At 37.1% G+C, this 21,590-nt stretch overlaps 1 protein-coding gene across 6 annotated transcripts in view; it reads right to left on the bottom strand.

Annotated features, from left to right (window-relative positions):
- RABGAP1L (RAB GTPase activating protein 1 like) overlaps positions 1 to 21,590 on the bottom strand; it is a 254,855-nt gene that overhangs the window by 177,747 nt on the left and 55,518 nt on the right. For all 6 annotated transcript variants that reach the window (XM_055724788.1, XM_055724789.1, XM_055724784.1 and 3 more), the window contains exons 12-13: positions 17,869 to 17,962; positions 12,981 to 13,131 (exon numbers count right to left, since the gene is read on the bottom strand). In XM_055724788.1, the coding sequence (XP_055580763.1) occupies positions 12,981 to 13,131; positions 17,869 to 17,962 (245 nt within the window). The remainder of the gene's footprint in view (positions 1 to 12,980; positions 13,132 to 17,868; positions 17,963 to 21,590) is intronic.

The raw sequence follows: 21,590 nt of genomic DNA, 5'->3' as shown, positions 1-21,590 counted from the left end.
AACAGAACAGTGCGCACTACGCAATGTTCCAAAGCCCATAATCAGATAAGCCATAATTACTACTACGAAAAGTATTTAGAAGATACTTCAGAGAATTATGAATAGAAACAGCAACTTATAGTGGAAATTTCTGCACTGGAACCACGCACCTAGCATGTGCTAGCATCCCAGTGTAAGCCAGGATTTTAACACAGTATGTGCCTTGTATTTTGTCTTCACTGAGTTAATCAAGGGTCCTTCTAGGATAACTCATAACTCCTTTCTGACTCATATGAAAAGTCTCTCAGTCCAGTCCACAAGAGCCTTCAGTGTGCAGAAGCAGCATGGACAAGAATACAGATCAAAGTCAGGTTCCTCCTTCACTTGTACTAAAGGGAAGAGAATCAGATAAACTCCTTATTGCAGCACAAAAAAAATCCACAAGACGTAAACTGGAAATTCAAACAACACACAAGAGACTGCAGCAAGGATAACACAGACAAATTTAAGTCTGATTTTGCTTCCTCAGTATTAACCCTTGAGGCTAGATACACACACAGTTAACTCATTCCCTCTTAAGCATCACATGAAGCCACAGGTATTTCTAGAGATGCAAATAAGGCAGGGAAATAGATTAACTAATGCATCTGTGACAAAGTCATCAGCTTCTGCAAGGAAAACTCCATGTACAACAGTCACTATACATAAATTTTCATCAGTCAGGATAAATTTTAGATATATGAATATCAAGGTTTTAAATCAAAGTTTTAGAAGTATTCTGTCTGATGCTTAGGCTAAAGGAGCCAAGCTGCATATTTTCAAGGTTTGTTGCTGACTCAACCAGCTACTGAAGACAAAAGGCATGTTGTTCTGAGCTTTCTATGAAATTAGTGTCCTTATTGTATAATAATCTAAACTTAAATCAAGTGCATGGTTGCCCGAAACACGAGTACAAAGAAAACGTGCAGCAGCCCAAATAACCCCCCACTTAACTGACAGCTCTGTAAAACCCCTGCTTGCAGTCAGCATCTGAGGGTCCTGTTTCTTGTCGGATCAGGTATAGCCAGTCTGCACTGAATATACATACGGACATATATTTTAAAAAGCATCTCAAAAGAGTATTTATTTTAACAGTTGCAGGCACATTTTATCCTTAAAATGTATTTCTGTATTTTCCATTTTACATTAAAGAAGAATTTGAGAGCAAGCATCTTCATAGAAAGGCCAAGGAAATCCTGGAAGGTGTGACAACAAAGACCAAAAGTGCTTTCAGGGATTACATTTACAAATGCATGAAAGAAAGGTGGCATTGCTCCAAAAAGGTAGCTCTAATTCCTTTGCCATATAGGTAACAAGAAGCATACTATTTAGACTGCAATGTGACATTAACCTAACTAAGGCTACCTGAAGACTGCCTCAAAAAGGGCCTCACCTGTCCCTCTGGCCCTACCCCAGCTATATGCTCCCAGCCCACCCCTTACACCACACCTACACAGTGAGTCAATCTCATTGCTCTAACAGAGAAATGGGGTGAAGGACATTTTCTAATTAAAAATCTAAAAATTACTGTGATTAGCCTTGCCATTGCTAGATAGAGTATACAGAAGAGATGGAAAAAAGCAGTAAAATAAACCTCTTATGGCAAGCACACAGCTTGAAACCGTACACACACACCCCCCCATAAGTGATGATTTAGTTTTAGATTCAGGCTCTATATTGTACTATCTAGTCAAAAAAAGGTTGTATTTTGAAACTAGATTGCTTTTGAGACAAACCAGCCATATGAAGATGGCTTTATAATGTGCAGCATATGATTAAAAAACTTGAAGCTCTATATCGTCAATATTCAGTTGTCAGTTTGAAAAACAACTGATGAAAATTCACAAGAAAAAAAAATTCTAGCTGCCAAAATATTTGGGTATGTCCACAGAAACCTACATAAAAGATTATTAGAAAGAGTATATGCACTAGCAGACTGCAACTGATGTCGTTTTGGTTAGTTTATCTCAGCAGCTGCAAATTTGCATGCTGATAGGGGAAATTACTCTTAAAAATGTTTAACAGATATAGACTGTAAAGATCTATAGGTCTCTCATGTCTTCTGAAGTGATTACTGTAAAACATACTTAATACTAGTGCAGCCCCTTAGAAGAATATCCTAAAGAATGTATGAATAATACTGTCATTAGGGGTTTTAGCATAAAGAAGTCATACATAAATTAAGGTAGCAAAAGGTATCAGAATTACGCCTTATATTAAATTCCAGTTCGAATTTAAGTGATGTATTCATAACTTATGTATGCTTTAACTTTTCTACACAGGCAGCACAAGCCTTTCTGGGTTTTGTTACTATTTCTATTATAGTGAATTGCCCGTTGCTAGCTGCACACTGCTGTGGTAACACATGCTTTAATAAAATGTTGACCATCAGTACTGTTGTTAACAAAGGCATTTTAAGAGACTTTAAACACCAACTGTGATTCTTCAGAGAAATAAAAAAAGCTAGATTGTATAGTTTTGGATCCTTTGATTCTTAGTGTTCCTCTCTACGCATTTAGAGCTCTCTGTTTAATTCTTATGGCATCAAACCTTAAAATATTGAAACCAGCAATTAATAGTCAGGAAAAGGTGGTTTGTTCTCTTAAATAAATGTATTTAAGATTTCTGAAACATTACCTTTCATAGAATAGTCACAGGAAACACTTTATTTTAAAAAGTGACTTCTGCATCTTTTTCTCTGTAAGGAGGTACAGGATTCCAGATGGGGCTTTTAGACAAAACAGTTCCTGATGATTTCAACCAACCTTTCAGAAAATCACACAACAGAATCTACAAGGAAGTTGCCCTCAGCCTTAATTCAGGCACAAACCATTCCAAATACAAACCACAGCTAGCAAAATTCAGGTTTTCGAAAGGCATAGTCATTTTTAGATGGAGTCACTGCATTTGCACAACACAGCAGTTCAGCAACCCAGTGACACACAAATAGCCTTCTTACTTCAAAGTCAGACTGAAGCTGGCTTGAAATTCTTTTGAAGACTAACATTACTGTTCATTTACGTGTGCAATAACAGAAATTAGTTAGCCTTACAAAAAAAACATTTGCAATCCAATTACTCTGATTTTAAGTGCAGCACTCTGATTTCCAGAATATGAACCCTATGGGGATAGTATCACCTAATTCCTGTCATACTACCTGCTCCATTACAGCAACATACAAAACCCGATGTTTTGTCTCTTCCTCTCACCTTCAACAGCTTCAGCCCTCCAGTAACACAGCCTCCTGAATGCCAGTTATACAACCTCTGTTTGAAAGCAGGGGCCAGTTAGGAAGAAGTGACTTTTAGATGAAAGAATTTCATCTAAATATACCAAGAGATGGCTGATTGTTTAAGAAAAAATGATGTTCTCGGGAACTGCAGCTCTCTTGCAGTGGTCCACATACATAACAACTCACTTCATCTAAGCAGTGCCCTCCGCTGCAAGACAGAGATGCCTCCACACAGAATGAATGTGCATCGCAAAGACACACTACAGAGAACTTCAGAAATGATCCAATTTTACTCAGTGGTGTAGAATACTGTTGTTTAAAATGTCTTCTTATTATGAGCTGCTCTTCCAGCATCAGTGTCATTCCTGCTACAGGAAAACTGAATGCCTATTAACAAACCAATATTCAAATTAAACTAGGATACCTATTAATGTTTTATCTAGGAAGGAGTATCATGGATTTTAACATGAGCTCTGAGGTGCCAAGCATTTACCAGAACTACCAGCTATTACTGCACACCCTACTGTAAAGAAATACACTGAGACATCCCCACTCCGTCCTACCTAACAAAACACTTATCTGTATCAATATACATATATCCAGAGTCTATGAGACTATCAATCTTAATATCAGTTCTTCCAGTAACCATCATTTAAACCTATTCAGGCCATAATACTGATATTACCCAAGGTTTTATCATTCCGTTTGAAAAGATGGGCAACTGTGCTCCCCTCCTTTTGCAGATAACAGTGTATAAATTCACACAGACAAAACAGAACACAGTCTCAAAGAGGGCAAATGCAAATCTCATTTGCACTCTACCCTTCAGAACAAATGTGTCAATTTATGTGACTTTCAGTGCTGGTAGGTCATACAGCACCCAAGAGCCAGGAATTGTACTGTGAGTGTCATTTCAGTGTTGTCGTAAGTGGGTTCTGTACAGAAAAGCAACTGCAGGAAAATTCTTAACGTGGCAGAACTTTCTATAATTTTATGCAGGCCCTGAAAAACATATTATTGGCATTATTTTCCACCTCAAACATCATAAATAAAAGTTAAAATTAAGATGACATAAAAATAAAAATTACTAATGGATGCTACTCCTTTTTTACCTGAGAAGAGCTGTCATTAAATTGACGCATTTATCTGAAGATGAAGAGTAAGCACAAGATTTTCCCTTTTGTGCACACAAAATTGAAAGTTTTTCTCCAGATGAGCTCTAAATGAATCAAAACTTGGCAAATTAAATTCACCTTAGGGACATTTTATTCCTCAGTTTGTAAGAGTAATACTAACATTTACTATGAAACTAGGTACCCTGTTACACTCATAATGAACTAAACCTTTTATCTGAAGACTGAATTTAAATGAAGCTATTTAAAGAACTAAAATTCTGACAACTTATGCTCTTCAGAGGCAATATTTTTTCACTAATTTCTAATAAGTATTTTCAGTTCATGTATACTTCATTATTCCACTGTATGCAGTGCCACTAAAATAATTCAAACAAGTAGACTGTAAGTGTCAGCACTAACAGCTCCACTCACACAAAAAATGCAGCATCCTATCAACCCAACCATCATACGATCTGGTTTTTCTCTACAAATCACATTAAATTATAAAAATATCAGGAATCTACTTGCCATTAAATGAACGGTCTCAGTTTAAGAGTTAAATAATAGTCATCCTATTCTTACCCTTTAAGAAAAGGTAAAGTAAAACTTAAGAAACTGCCTATAGATACTGAACTGAAAAGAAACATGAAGTTGGAAGAGTTGTACATACATTTCAAAGTCATCAGTCCCTCTAGAATTATTTTGCTTAATATCTAAGTACCTCATTCAAAAAGCAACAGAACAGGTATTAGTTACCTCTCTTTTTAGACAGCTGAAAAAACCAATTTTTTATGATGATAATTTTAATAGGATCTTTTATAATTGTTACGTATATACCATTCCCCATACCTAATCTCTCTAAAAGTCAAGGGAGAACACTCTTAATTAGTAGAGAGAACAAATAAAGATGCAAAGAAAAAACTACAACAACAAAAATATAATAGGTCAGCATTTCTGAAACTTTTTAGCTTTCATTGCTGGGAAGTTTGTTCCATGCAGAAAGACGGGCATGCTGTGTTCTGAATATTTGTAATCACAAATTGGACAAGGTACCACCTTCAAAGATTTCAGGATGCTTTTCTTGCAAAAGGGGGGACCCTTTATCATTTTCAGTAGGCTATCTGCCATAAGCATGTGTCGAAAGAAAAGATGACAGTTGTATGGGGTTTGGCCGTAGTCCAGGAGAGCAGTCTATTCAGAAATATGAGAATGCTTCACTGCATAGACACAGTTTTGAAAAACTGCTGCAGGAAGAAGCTAACATGTCACATACTGCTCCTGATGCTCTCCTATTGCTTGTGACCAGAGTGCGTAACACAGCTCTGATGAAATGGCTCACTCCTCACTGTACTGGGCAGTGAACACAAAAGTTATTCCTTGCTTACGTAGAAGCATAGACTCCCCCATTTTCAGTTAGGACAAACAGATGCAGAATTCCGAACACAAATATTTGCTACAGAAATACTCTCCTGTTTCAGTTCATTAACTAACCTGCTGTGGCAGCTGGTGAACAGTCATCTTTTTAATTAGACACCCTTACTGATTAATTAGTCTCAGAACACTGAGCAGTGAAACCCTGCATGATATCATCTGGACAAAAAATATTCCTCTTCCTAGTGCTAACTTAATATCCTTTGGTATTGCTGCAAATAACAAGCTTGATTAATTTTCTACTCAAACTAAAATGACCTTCCTATGTAAGTAATTCTCTCAATCCACAGCTAAACTGTTTCAACCCGTGTCATACAAATAAAAAAAATAATTTAAAAAAAAAAAAACCAAACACCCAAACCCACAAACATGGTATGAAAGCACCAGTTTCAAAGTCAGCTGCATTTAATCCTATTTGTATAGACACAGTGGATTGTTTGTAATTTCCTCCACTTCCCATTTACTGACTATGCAAGCAAACTAGCAATACAAATAAAAAAGCCAAGTAAATATTAAGTATGAAACAAAGCAGCAAATACCTTTTCTTGTTTCAACATTTAGGTAATGTCAAAGTTTAAAAAGTAAATACATTTCTACATTAGGTTTACATGAAAGTTGATCTTTGCTTCAGTCCTTTGAGATCTGTCTGCTGAGAGATGCACCAAGGATAATAGATAATTAAAGATAATACAATGCACGGAAGACCGTGCTTAAGCAGATGATGAAACTTCAGCAATGGTATTTGCTATTTTTAGCTATCCTATTTCTAACTTTTAATTTGGGACAAGAGACTACTATTCTACTTTCTGGAGGAGAAATGACACAAACATTCATTTGTAGGATTCTCATAGTCTATGAGAATAGTCTACTCTACCACTATGAAAAAGTCTGTCTCAGAAGGCGCTTATAATAATGAAATATAGCTGTTAAAGGATTCCAAAGATTTTTCTCTCCTGTAGATCTTCCTTTTCTTTAAAGGTTTGTAACAGAAGTGCTAAGATTGATCTGATGACCAGCCAGTCAGAGACCGCAGCAAAGCTACAGCACATCACCTCTGCCTATAGGAAAGCAGGCTGGAAGCCACAAACCCACCCACACCGAGGCAACAACGGACAGCAATGATGGGCTGAAGCTGGGAAGCTTCTGAGGGAAAAGACCACACCACAAGAATTGTTTGGCTCCTAAAGAGTACCAAAAACTTGTCAAAAAAACAGTTTGTCATAACTAACCAAGGGAAATGCAAGAGATGTAGGGATGAGTTGTAGTCACCATCCCTTGTCCTCTGCATCACACAGTCGATTCTGGCTAAGGCAGCTGAATACATGCCCCGTAGGGCTTGTGACTACAGGGATACAAGAAAATTAATGTGAGTAATGTGTAATTCCAATAGTGTACACAGATTACTTCCATTTGCCATCATTTACCATCCTTTTCAGCAAACAAGTGCTAAAGTTTAATTTTCTATCTGGGCCTGTAAAACTTGTTCACCTGAGAGGTTTCCAGACACCTCCTTAACTTTTTTTTTTCTTTTTGGTTTGTAATGAGACGGTATGGCTTATAGGAATCAGAAAGAATAATACTGGTCCAAATAGAATGGATGAACTATGTATATTAGCTCTACATCAATTACATTTCGTCCAGCCCAAAAAACAATACATTTGCTCCATGTTCTGCAGCAATGGAATGTACTTTCCTGTAATTGGTCCCTATTGCATGAGAATTGTACCTCTGTGTGATTAGTGCCAACTTCAAATTATTATGTTACTGAGATAAATTATTTTCATGATATGGCAGTATTTAATCCCCAAATCAATGCCTCTCATATTCTTAGGATTTTCACTCTTCTGCAGAGTTACTTGAAACGTTATGGGCCCAGACACACATCACCATTACACAGTCAGCAGACAAAGCTATTTTTTGGCCAACTCTTCTGAAGCCTGACCCTTTAATTAGTTATTATCTCTAACTGTTCTGGGCACATGCTCATATTGTATTGCCAAAGGAAATTATGACAATAAACAAATAATCTTATTTTTGGTTCTCTTACAAGTCATTTGGAAGGACAGCCATTTAGTCTTTCTTTAAGACCTTCAACTCAAAGTCACCATCTATCTCAAAAATGAGCATTCACATTCATATGCAAACTTCCATTGCTTCTGAGTAACATAACACTACCAACATCTACTTTATCTAAAACCAGGCTTCTTTTTCTGATCATACTTTAAACAATTATAATAATAAATTTAAAACACGTTTTGTTTCCTGAAACCAGAACAGTAGCAGCATTTAGAAGCAGTCTGTATATGCTGTTAGATGAACTTGATACATACAGCTCATTTCTTAATGGAAATCAGATTGTAAACTGAAAGTCTTTTATAAGGAAATGATACACTTACTCATAAATCCTACCTTAAAATGGTCCACCCAAAAGTTTTCAACCTACAGAAAGTGAATGACTGCCCTCTTTTTCTCCTTTCATTCTTTCACTTACACAGTGACACAGAACCCTAACAGGGGTTACTTTCTAAACTGAGGAGAAAGGACTTGAGTGCAGGTAATTTCAAGAGTAATCAGCCACAGCACTACAAAACAGGCACCTAGTTTGTAACACTGAAAAGGATAGAAAGAAATTTTGCCCTACAAATTCAGCAGTGAGAACACACAAAAGAATGAAGCCATCTAAAACAGAAAAGCAGAATGTTAATAAAAGATAAAACATCTGTCCCGGTTCAGATGGAACAAATGTTCTACAGTAAGTTACTTTGTTGCTGCTCTCAAGTGACAGCAGATCTCTTAATGATTTACACATTGACAGTGCCTGACTCCTATTCTGAAAAGGACAGAGTGGGGAAACGTGGAGCATAATTGTTGCTGAGTACCAGTCACCTCGGTTGTAAACAGGGTAAGCTGTAGCTTGCCACTGGTCAATATATCAGAGCTCAAAATATATCTCGTAATGGAAAAAATTAATCTGAGTCTCTTGAGAGGAACCAGTGAAGCTGAACATGAAATAATGTGTCGATGAGGCAGGAGAAAAAAATCTCCATCAAGGAAGTGACCCTAGCTTGTGCATGTTTTTCTACTTCCATTCTTTTAAGAAATATATCTCATACCCTTTTACAAAAGCTCTATATACAAATACCACCCCTTCATTGTCATCACATAAGCTGCTTTTTCTCACTCTGATTTACCTTTGTCTCTTCCTTAAGATAAATAAATAAATGAAAATATACATTCATTTCTACTGATTATGTTTTATTTTCCCCTTCCTATACTGTGACATGTGCAGCAGGGTCAAAAGCCTATGGCACACATGCCAGAAAGGTAACTCAAGCAGATTTTGATTGTCATACAGTACAGATTTACATATATGTCAGAAACGAAGCAGCTGCCAAATCACAACTCCTACTCTCTCAAATTGTATGCAAGACCTACTATTGTGCTCCAGTCAAAATTTCTGAGAGGCTCACAGTAATCACCAAGCTGAAGCTCAGCAGGAGTGCTTGTCAGTAAGAAAGTATTTGGGAGAGCAGAAGTATTTCTTTCTCCCTTCCCTCCTGGAACTCCAGACTTACCTAGAGATGGGGAAATGTATTGGCATGCGAATGCTCTGATACAGGAAAAGAAACACCGTTCACTAGATCATTCCTGACAGACTGCTGACCTCCAGTGTGGTGGACTAGAGGACATGCCTCCTGGAGAAAATGCGTACAGCATTGATTTTTCTAAATAAGACAGAGATTTTATTTTGCTTTCTGTGCTGAACTGAAACAGTAAAACATGGCCCAAATTACTCTCTCCTACAGAACACACTGAACAAATCACTCCTCTAACTGAAAAATACTGCAGTAGATTTCAGAGCTCTGCATACAGATGGATACATGCAGTATAACACAGATCTGTGAAGTGATATGACTAATAGTTGGCCAATACAACATGCTACTTCTGCACAAACGGCACGCAACTGGAGTAGAACAACAAACGTGTCTATATCACAGTCTCCAAAGTACATTTAAACAGTGAGTCTGCTATCATTCGGTTCATCACAAGGAACACATTCCTCCTCCACTAGCGAGCACAGTTTCACCAGAGTTAACCAGCAACACTGCGGTAAAGTTCCAGTTTTCAGCAAATATCTCTGCTCCCCATAAAAGGTAGTCATAAATTAGGTATCACATATTCAATATTAATAATTCTAGCTCTTGGGATCACCTTTCAAGCTATGATAAAACAACAGTTTTCAAGATCGGTTCCTCAAGTTAGGCTTCTGAAATTTTCCTTTAGATCTCATAATCAAAGCAGTCAAAGATGCTTTTAAAGCCAAGCCTCATTCAAGAAAACTGGCTGGCATTCCTAACCTTACTGGTGAGTACTGTTTAACACTGTATTAATTACTACATTCTCTCCAGCATTTTGCTCTAGCGTTACACAGTTCAGCCACATTATTTTGAACATCAGACAAAAATCCCCCAACTATACCTATATAAACTTACTTTCTTACAGATGTCTGGGTGCAGAGATGATTGCAAAGTGCCCTCTTTCTCACTGAGGTACCGCAGCTGGCAGTTCAGCCAGACAGTGCAGTAAGGCCAGATGACCAGAAAGGGGAAAGGGCTGGGGTGCTGGGAGAACAGGCTCTTACAAAGGAGCTATTAGAGTGAGCTAGGAGGTAAGGGAAGCATGGGACAGTTTGAGGGGCCTAGGCGCTAATGGGGAGCTGTTTAAGGGAGGGAACTGCACGAGGAGGTGAGTAGGCAGTGGGTCAAGTTCACAGACGTTACTACCACCTCCCGCTTCTTCCATCTCACACTTCATTCTCAGGACTGCAAGTGCAGAACACTGCCACCTCTAATCACCTAGGAATGTCTTGAAGAAATATGCTCAGGAATGAACACACACACAGAATACAGAATCATAAAATGGTTTGGGTTGGAAGGGACCTTAAAGACCATCTAGTTCCAACCCCCTGCCATGAGCAGGGATACCTTCCACTAGACCAGGCTGCTCCAAGCCCCATCCATCCAGCCTGGCCTTGAACACCTCCAGGGGTGGGGCATATACCACTAAAGCAGTCAAGATACCAACAGAAATATCCAGCTTCCAGAAGCAGCCTAAACATTAAGAAGAACGACCAAAATATGAGGGGACAATGAATCTCTGTAAATGTATGCATAACCTGAAAGAATGAAGATGAAAGCTATATATTTGATGGGAAGAATAAATAATTATGGAAAAAATAAAGTATACGTTGTTGGTATATTGGGATGGTAGCACAAAAACAACTGAAAAAAATAAATCAGTTGTGCTTTTTCATACAGGAGAAGCAAGTGAACAATTGTTAATACCCGAACAACTCTGAAGTTTAACATGCATATTATTATTGACACACATAAGTAACACTACAGCAAAGCTTTTGGGGGGGATTCAGAGAATAACATACACATGCCCCTCTCTCTCTCAAATACCTTAACTCACATTACCAACACACCAAAATGAAACTGAAAGTTCTCTTCACAAACATAAATATCGGATAATAATTCATACAAAAGTAGCTGACAAGTTTTTCTGGAGCACCCAGTATTAACTGTTCCTAAAAATGGGCCCAAGCTTTGGTTTGGCATAGACTCTTTCCTGTTCATTTCTTTTCTTGAATCCTTTCATGCAATGTATGCCAAATGATGTGATCACCAGCAGTTACATACAGTCAGACTATAGAAGAAATTTTGAGATTTCAGAATAAAAGTGATTCATTACAGGGAAAAAAAACGAGTTTGTGTAAATGCTTCAGTTCAGAATAGGACTTGATTTTTCTAATCCCTAACAGCATAATATTTCACATTAAACACTGTATGCAATATCTTTCAAAATATACATCATTGAAATACTTCTATCATGAAAAGGCCAAGTGTAGCAAGGTATTTTTAAGGCATGAGGTCCTAGCATCAAGATAAGGCTTGCATTTTAGACGTTTTCCACTCCCTCCTCCGCCGTGAAACAAACATCTTCCCCACTTTTGGAAAGCAAGAGCAAAATAATGGAGGTGGTTTTGATGCAACATACAGCTGACAGATGTCCTGTGAATGGTTTCTAAGGAAAATATAACCCAACGACAACGTCAAAAAAGAAAAATTTACACTATCAAAACATCCTTCTTTATTGGTAAAGGAAAAAGAAGCCATGAGACAGCTCTCACTCTGGGGATGCTTTTAAACTTTACAAACATAGCAGGTAGGTCAAATTAAGAGGACAAGTATCAAAAAGGTATGACAACATTATGAAAGGGAACTTCAATAACAATGTCTACCACAGAACTTTGGTATGGACAAACAATTCATTCTCTAGATAACAAATCCAACACTTTCTATGAGCAACATACAAAATTATCTTCATCCATTTCTGCCATTTTGACCATTTTTGAGACCACTGTTTTTCCCAGAATGCCTAACTACTCTGCAGTGGCAAGAATTTTAGAACCTCAAACGGTGAGTTTACCTCCTGACACTGCACAGAGTTTTTGCTACTATAACACATTGGTTCCCAGTCTTTCCATCACAGTTATAAGCAGTCTGGAACATCTATGCAGACAACTCCTAGTAACATTTACTGACTGCACTGATGACATTAGCATACAGAATGAGAAGAAATTCCCAGAAGGATTTTCCTCTCAAATCCCATACAGCAAGGAGACTGGTTTCCTGCTAGGTAAAAATGGTTTTAATATTCTTTTTTAAAATAAACAACAAAACAAGAAATGCCCAACTTTCTGAGGTTTCGTTTTGGGTTGTGTTTTTTTTAACTAAAAACTTGAAAATTAAGGCACACAGAGAACAGAAATTGTTGAAAAACAAAGTGATGAATTTGAGTTTATTAAAAAGGAACAAAACCACAAAACAACAAACACCTGAACAAGCTGATGTACCTGTTATCACCACAGCAAGTGAATAGAAAGCAAAATGTCAAGCATTACTACGGATATAGGTTAGCAATTAATGCCATTCAGCAGGTACCCCTGGCAGGAGGTAGAGGCACCTAATCACAATTTCAGTTGCTTAAAACAAGTCAAACTGTTTCACTCTTTTGCTGCTTTACTAATGAATAAAACTGCTACTCAGCAGAATTCATTTTAACCAAAGGAGAAAAGAAAAAAAAAAAAGAGGGGGAAAAAAAAACCCCAAGTCACTTACCATTGTGATGAGAACTCTATATTTATCCAGCATTGCATGGTTGTCATGGCATCCTGCCAGCAACTGCCAAACCTCTGCCCTCAGTGCTTCTGGAACACCACTTTTCACCAGGGTAGATAATCCATTTGGTCTCACAACAAGATTATTGTGCCTGAGAAACAAACAATCACTTGCCTATTATATTTCAACTATAGGAGTAGAAATCAAGATTAAAACATTATTTAGAGTTTTTAAACTTTCCAATGTTATTCTGAAAAGGAGAGTCAGCAGCTGGCAACACGAACTTTTCTTTCACTGGCTGCATTAATTAGTATTTGCCAGACTCAAAAATTCTGCAAGGATTTACAGTAAGAACCAGTGGCAAAATGCAATGATATCCAAATTCTCTACATGTAGAGAAAGTAATGAAAATTAAAACAATAATCAACTGCAGAAATTGAACTACACTGGCTCATGAAGAACAATTTGAATTGAAAGAGAAAAATATGCCATCTGTGCAGACAATTCAATTTAAGTATTTGTCCAACATATACATTTCACTTAGGTTAAGAAAAGGAAATTAAAAATAACCTAAGCTGTATAGAGAATTAAATTTTGGAAAACAAATAAAAGCCAGTATTCAGAGTACTAACATGAGGACTGAAGTTCCAGTTTTAACTTCATGGCAAGAGTATGTTGCAAGTCCCACAGAGCAGTTAACACTTGCATATACCTTGGTAAAATCCCACCATTCCAAATAAATGTGCCTATTAGTCTGAGCTGCTGTTTTACTCTCGGTTTGTACACACACACACCCCCCAAGAAATGTAGGAAGACAACTGCAAGATGGCTGGGTTTATTTTCCAACACTGCATAATTAATCCTACAAAAGTTGGTATAGAGAACTATGAAAAGGCCGTATTTAGACAGGTTGAATACTAAAGACACGTTTTTAAAAAACAATCCAGTCACTGAGCCCAGACGTTTAGGATAAAATCATTGCACACGCACAAGACTGCAGAGCTTTTGTTTGGTCACAGATGTTTAAAAATCCTTTTTGAAATAACAGTGTCTACTGATCTAGATTAAAACTCTCTTTGACTTCTTACGGCAATTTTCATTGCAATACAGCAGGAAGACTGCATGAACTGACTCTTTATTCTTCCTAATGTGCTTTGCTCTGTTATTGTTTTGACCACTGTTATGTTTTTCACCTCTACTGGTAGAATAATGAGAGCGGCAGTTTAGCCAAATGCTAGCAAGCTGCGATTAAGTTAAATAACCTGCAATTTGACCCTTGAATCTAAGTAAACATTTAGAGACTCATTCTTTGAAACAGGTCATTAAGATGTGAAAAGTTTACCATTACTGTTTAAATTTAAAAGGTGCTCTAAAATTTCTTTTTCCTACATTCCAAGGATGATTTTTCCAAATGATTTAAGAATGAAAAGTGTGATTATATAATGCCCTTATTATTTTACATTTTAAGTGTGTAGTGCAATACAAGTAATTTCAGACTTTGTAATTCAGTTAGCCAAATTAAAACCCAACTGTCCCTTTTCTCTTCTTCAGTACATTTTGCAGCAAGTCATATTAGACTAATGGTCTTGTGATGGGAAAAAGCTAGAAAGAAAAAACAATAATCACAGAAATATTAAAAGAACTAGACACTCTGAGTGGTTACAAAATTATGAAAGGTACATTAAGGAATAAATAATTAAAATAAACCAGAAACTTAGTTGTGTGAAACTGAAGCATTCATAGGACACTTCTAATAAGGTTACTTTGGTTATTACATGAATTTGATCACGCGTGTTATATGAGAAACACAGAAGGCCACCTCTGAGGATGTGGTGAGCAGATAAAATAAAATGAACAGCTAAAAAGGTACATTCCCATAGAAACATAACCAGGATTTTTTCAGGGACAGCTGGAAAACAATTCAAAGAGCTTATGGCAACAACTAAAGGAGATGCATATTCCATGCTGTAATACCATCCTTACTACTGAACATACTCACAGTTGAGAATTAATTATGCTATACTACACCAGATCTAACTGGATTTGTTTTATATTTTGATAGTTTTATGGTAGAGGTAATACCTTAGCAACATTACTCCATGCAGTAAAGCATAACTCGCTAACAGACAACTTCTCAGTTTCTGAATGTCTGTTTGGGAAACAGCTCCATCATTAACAAATATTCCTCTGCATTCTACAATGATGAAAAAATATGCATTTTTCCGTCCTTTGTGTAGAGGCCCAGGCACCTTACATTCCTAGATGCTTTCTGACACCTGTTTGGCCAGACTATAACAAGCATAAAATAAAAGCTTGTCTTATTCTAGCCTTATCCTTTAGCATGTGGGAAAATTCATGTGGGCCATTCATGGATGCTGACATCTTTAATTTGTTACAAAGTGCTGTAATTCTCCTGCCCGAAATTCAAAGACAATTTTAAAACATCAGACAGCAAGGATGCAGAATAGTGATGCATAGACTATGCCTCAACTTGACAAAAAAATACTTCTGATCAAAGACTGCTATTGACCATTACTACTTTAAAAAAAAAAAATCAACAGAAAACCCACACACATCAAAAATAGTTAAGTACTCAGCTAAACTAACTCAGCTTGCAAGAACAACTTTAATGCTGAGGATGCAGTAAATAGTAAAATAAATTAAAAGATATCCATTACTTTCAAACTGTTTATTGTTGGTATTTTTGGTAAATTAACTTATTCCTGTTTATGTGTTTGAAGGAGACTCTTGAAGCAATGCTTCTGCTGAGTCAGTCCATTAGGTTACAGTGACATTTTAATGAAACAACAAGAAGCAATTAAAGTGCAAGAAGTTTTTCATCTAAAAGACAAATCAGCACACACATTTCTCCAAGTGGAAATGTTAATTTTTGTTTGTTTACTTTTTTTACAAGTGCACAGATATTCCACTAGCATATGCTGCAGTTTTTAACATACTACAAGGTTTTATTTCAATCTATTTTTAGTTTTTAAATTGTTAACGTTTTTCCATCTGTTACTCTTTCCAAGCTCTGTTCTTAAAATGTAACATAACACTATTAAAGAATTAAAGTATTTTATACACTTGAATTTCTCTCAAAAGGTAATACTTCTTGAGATACTCCTAAAGAAAGTGTTTGCTACTGCTAGTCATCAAGCTGGCTGGGATCTCCCATTTTTAACTCATTTTAACTAAGGAGTTTTAACTACTAAATGAATTTCTGAGTTAAGTGCGTAAGTTATGTTAGGACTTCAAAACAGTTTACTTCAGAAGTCTTAATATTTTGTCCCATTGAACAGTATTCTTAAGAAGTATATGAAGAAATAGCGGGTTACGTGAAACTTGAGAGAACGAGCAGATGGTTACTTGAGCATGCTTATCCACAGGAGTCCAGATATTTGTCAAGGGCAAAAGCTAAAAACTAGAAGAACCAACCAACAGATGAACTAAAAAAAAATAAAAATCAAAATAAGTAGCATCTTCCAATGCAAATGCAATGCAGACTGAAACAAGCTTGCCACACAGTTCTCCAAGGACTCAGGATGGCCTTCCTCCTTGGCCTTGGGGTGCCAGATATAGCAACCGATTTATAAACTCTCCCTTGTGATGTCCTTTAGAATAGGCTTTGGAAAGTTTTAACAGCTCCACAGCAGATCTGTTTATAGCCTTTTCAGGCGAGGAAAACACACTTGTCAACAATCAGCTGAGTTCCACACTTTTCATCATTACTTTCTTAATCATTCAGAGGGTCCGTAGTCAGAATATTTGTACAATCATTCCATGAAATATTTGTGCTTCCTCAAAAACATCTTTCATTGAGGCCAGAAACTTGGATGACAAAACAGTTAAAAACAAGAAGGAGGGAAGGGTTCTATTAAGCTCAATAAAATCTTGTGATTTTTTTGTGATTTTATTATGTGATCTCATTTAGCAACTTTTGCATGAGATTCCCATTAAAGATGAGGTCCGCAGCAAGACGCTATATTTCTCCAAAGCTACAAAGTGCCCAAGTAAAAGGAGGAATTGCCCAAATAAATCCTTTAATGTTTTTCAGCTGTCTTATGGGAGCAAGGAAAAGGAAACTTTGCCAATTCCAGATTAAGGACCTCTGATTATTTTTGTCCTGGGCAGCAAGAGCTATTACTTACAAAGGGAAAACCAAGTAAGTGGTTCTGGCATTTACTAGTAGTATAAGGTCTCTCAGAGGCAGCAAATACACAGACTTTTTCCTCTCTTGGCAATGTATATGCTGCTACTGAAGCACTTAATTAAACCACAGAAATACGCTGTCAAGAACATACTCTAGGCTTACAAATATTCTTCCTTTTACTCTCCAACAAAAACAGTTTCAGTAAGGATCACAGTCTTTCTAGAATTACTTTTCAAGTGCTTACATATAGCACATTGTGGGGGGTGGGAAAAGGGGAAAAAAAGACTACTTCTAAACAAATCAATCAACTAAATGTACGTCAGCTAGCAGAAATGGCTTGTATAGGATAGACTGGAGTTGCTCTCTTTTCTATTCTAGCACTGAGTTTCATGAGAGCTTAACATTCAGCCCCAAGGAACACAGGTGGCCAGAAAGTTCTGCATTTGACCACTCACACCTGCAGTGTAAGCATACACAGGCATTTCTCAAACACTGAAGGAACAAGACTTTTGCAGATGCTGTGAGAGATTTGTCAAATAACTGCAAGTTAAAATAAGAGAATTTACCAGTCCCTTTTAAACTAGGTTTAAAAAAACCCCACACTTTGGTTTGTTTTGTATTTTAATTTTTAAACTGTATAAGCTAAAGAACTTCAAATCTCCTGTTCAAAAAGCCTAGTGTCATAAAACAAAGGCAAGGTTAGTATGCAAAATCTAAATTTAAGAAATGAAATATTACCATCTCCCCAGTAATTCTCCCCAGGAGTACAAAATCTTCTCAGGACAATCCTTTGACACATCACCAGTGCCACTGGAAAGTTCATTATCACTCTCTGCAAAAGGAAAAAAAAAAAAGAAAAAAAAGAAAAAAAAGGAAAACAAAAGCATGCGCAGATTTACCAAAGAGAACAGACATTAAAGATGCATACATATAGGTCTCAGACAAATTCTTCTCACTGACATATCAGTTTTAAAACCACAAAAAGACAGAAAATATTAGTGGAACCATAAAGAATGTTTAGCAGACCTGACAAAGTAAGTGTATTAATAAAGTTACCGTGAAGTTTAAAAGAACAAGACTAGGGAATAATTCACAGCACCGGTACAGGAAAAAGGGCTAGGATCTAGAAAAACATTATTGTGAGAAAAGATTCAAGGCTGTCAACCATCCATTTAATGAAAACTCACAATGCAGTATTATGCAAAAGTCACATCCACTCCAGACTTCACATGGAAGAGAACTCTCCTAAGCATAGTACATAATGCTGCTTCATTACACTGCATACCTTAGGCGCCATTCTGCTCTTGTGTGATACTCTGAGCTCAGGAAGCCTACTCAGAGCCACAAAATAACTTTTTTTTATTGAAACACATTCATGGAGGAGCAGCAAAAACACCACTGTGACATTAAAGATCATATTGCATGGAACACAAAAAAAAAATCTTCAAATGGAAAAGTAACCTCGTAAGTGTTAAGAATAAAACAGTTATGGAGGAATATATGTCATATGACTAATACACTAAACCAGAAGGGTACTGTGAGCCTGGGTTGTGCGCTCAAATAACCACCCAATTCAAGTAACCACCCATTTCCAAGTGTCTGCTGATGGGTCTATGTAGCTGTCCACAGGAAGCTCAACAGTCCAACTCTTTAGAGCAGCTCTTCATGTGAATATGGTTTTGCAATTATTCAGAATTTTCCCAGTTTCATCTGAATAAAATACTGCTAAAAATTAAACTTGAGTACAAGGTCATCAACAACAAACACTGACAGGGCCCCAATCCTCAGCATCTTTCCTATGAAACACAACCTAAAGAGAAAAGAGGCACTGCAACAGCCCCGTTACCCTCAGAGGCTTCTGAAGCTATGGACACTTTAGATGTCTGCAACCTCGGAGACCCTCTCTTTCCTATGAAATGAGCTGTCTCAAGAAGCTAAAATAAAACAAAAACCAGAGGACCAATGCTACATCTGCTCCCAAAATCCCTCAGATACTCTCTTCAACACAGCTCAGTCACATCTGGTTGCTGACCTAATTTAATTCCTCAGGTACATTAAACACTTCACCTCCAACTTTACATAGACAACAGCAGTAGTTCAGGTAGAGGAGGATCTTCGGTACTTGTACAATTATTCTCTTAAGTCTTCATTCTTGTCACTGTCACTTCAATTACGTATTTCTAATTTATAGTCTCAGCAACCATCAAATACAAGTCATTAATAAAAATACCCTTAGTGCTTAAATTTGACAATGAACTGTGAGGACAAAGATAGCATATACTTTATTTCAAGGACAACTGACAGCAAAAATACTGCCCTGAGAGAAGCATATCAGAAATCTCTTTATATTTCGAACTGAACATTAGGTTAGTGAAATTCTTTTACTTGGAACCCGTTCACACAGCTCTACAGGCTCCAAATTACAAGACCAACATGCATTTGCTTTCCCTTAGAATTGAGAAAAAACCAAAAACAACAAACATCCACATTCATCATAAATCTACAGGAAACTTCATTTTAAGGTTTCTCAAACTTTTGTATATTAGATCATTCACTAGATCTAAAGATGGAAATATGAAGACCTAAAAATCCCAAATTTATCATTTTCAATGAAATTTGATATTACTATAAAAGGTTTTCCAGTAACCAAAGGTACCCATTAAGTTCCAGCGGATGAAATACATTTGAAGACTCAACTTTCCTTTCATTTTAACATTACCAAAAATACCATAAAGGTAAATCTCACTTACCACCCAGGCCTGGTAAGAACTAAAGCAATTAAATGCATTACATTTTTAAAATTCTCTCCTCTGCTGATTTGCCTAACTAGGTCAAAGAGATCAGTTATAAATGCATCCCTTCTATTTCCTATGGAAACAAAGGGAAAACATTTCTGAGGAAACCTTCTTTAGATTGAGCACCTTGGCCATTCAGAGATACAAGGTACAGGTTAATGATACTAGTACATACAAACAATCTCAAGAAACCTGGCTCACACCAGAAATTTATCATAAACCACAATGGCACACAAGTTTCACATATTCAAGGTAAAGGAAGACAGTCTGGCATAAAATTCTGAAAGGAGAGATATGAATTATTTTGGCGAGACTAAAGAACTACAGTGCATCTCTGCAAGAGCTATTGGTGAAAATACACACAAACTAATCTTGCAGCCTGAAACAAAATCTGATAAAGATGAACAAAACACCCAACCAGATTGAAATGTTTAAAAAAAGAAGCTACACTGAATACTTTCAGAAACAAAGCACGCTAGTTGTTATATGAGCCAAACCTGAGCTTGCCAAGGAATCCTAACATCAGACAAAAGAAACAAACTCGTTTTCTCACTCCAGCAGTATTCTATGCAAAATTCTTCGAAGTTCTTAAGGAGATCAGTGTTACATAGCATACATGCTCCAGTAAGATATATCACAAAGCTACAGTGCTTCAACCCTGAAAATTCTTTCATCTAGAAGGCTTAAGAGCATTTGGAATGTATTATTCAGTTATATGTCAGAAAACCACAGGCCTTAATTAGAAATGCCATATGCTCCCTTTCAAAAGACACCAACGTCAAACTTCAAAATAGAACAGGGCAAAGGAGAAAGAATAAACAGCTTTAAAAATCTCTACTTTGTTTGCATTCTAAAGACTATTTACATATTCTAAACTGTGTAAGCACTTAGTTATAAATTAAGAGGAGGGAGAGGAAAGGAAAAAAAAAAAAAAAAAGGGGGAGGGATATTTAACTGTAGATGTTCTTCTCCGAGGTGTACTTTTATACACTTTTTTCCACATTCTAAAGCATCTATAAGCCAGCAGCATTAGCCAGAGCATGATTTTATCCAGCTTTATTCTGCTGGGAATGCCACAGATCCCTTCCTCTATGTACTGTGTACTTCTCTCTTCCTCCTTTATTTGCCCTGACCTCTCAGAGCCTACCAACTGCTCGATACAACTTCGGGCCTCATCAGAATGAGAGGAGGATGGGAGATGTCTCAAGGGAGCAAACCTGGGTTGTAAATGTGCGTACACAGTCTTTAAGAATACTTATAGGTAACAGTAAGTGTCTCAGGTTTTTTGTTTACTTGTTCAGTGTGAATTGCAATGGGATCCACAAAAAGCTCACTCTGTGGATGCCTCATGAACCTCCCTGAACTCAGTCTCCATTTAAAACAAGCCTGAAAGCATCCCTCTGTGTGACATCAGCCTAGAATCATAGAATAGTCTGGGCTCAAACAGACCTCTGGAGATCTAGTCCTATCTCCTACTCCAAGCACCTCTAGATCAGGGCGCTCAGGGATCTGCTTGGGAGGTGTGCTGGTTTTGGCTGGGGTAGTTCATTTTCTTCACAGCATCCAGCGTAGGCCTGTGTTTCAGATTTGCGCTGGAAGCAGCACCGATAACACAGGGTGGTTTTCGTTACTGCTGGGCAGTGCTTAAACAGCACCAAGGCCTTT

The sequence above is a fragment of the Falco cherrug genome, chromosome 12, assembly GCF_023634085.1.
Source record: "Falco cherrug isolate bFalChe1 chromosome 12, bFalChe1.pri, whole genome shotgun sequence".
Classification (NCBI taxonomy): domain Eukaryota; kingdom Metazoa; phylum Chordata; class Aves; order Falconiformes; family Falconidae; genus Falco; species Falco cherrug.
Note: the sequence above shows the minus strand (reverse complement) of the source record. Positions and strands in the feature narration are given on the sequence as shown.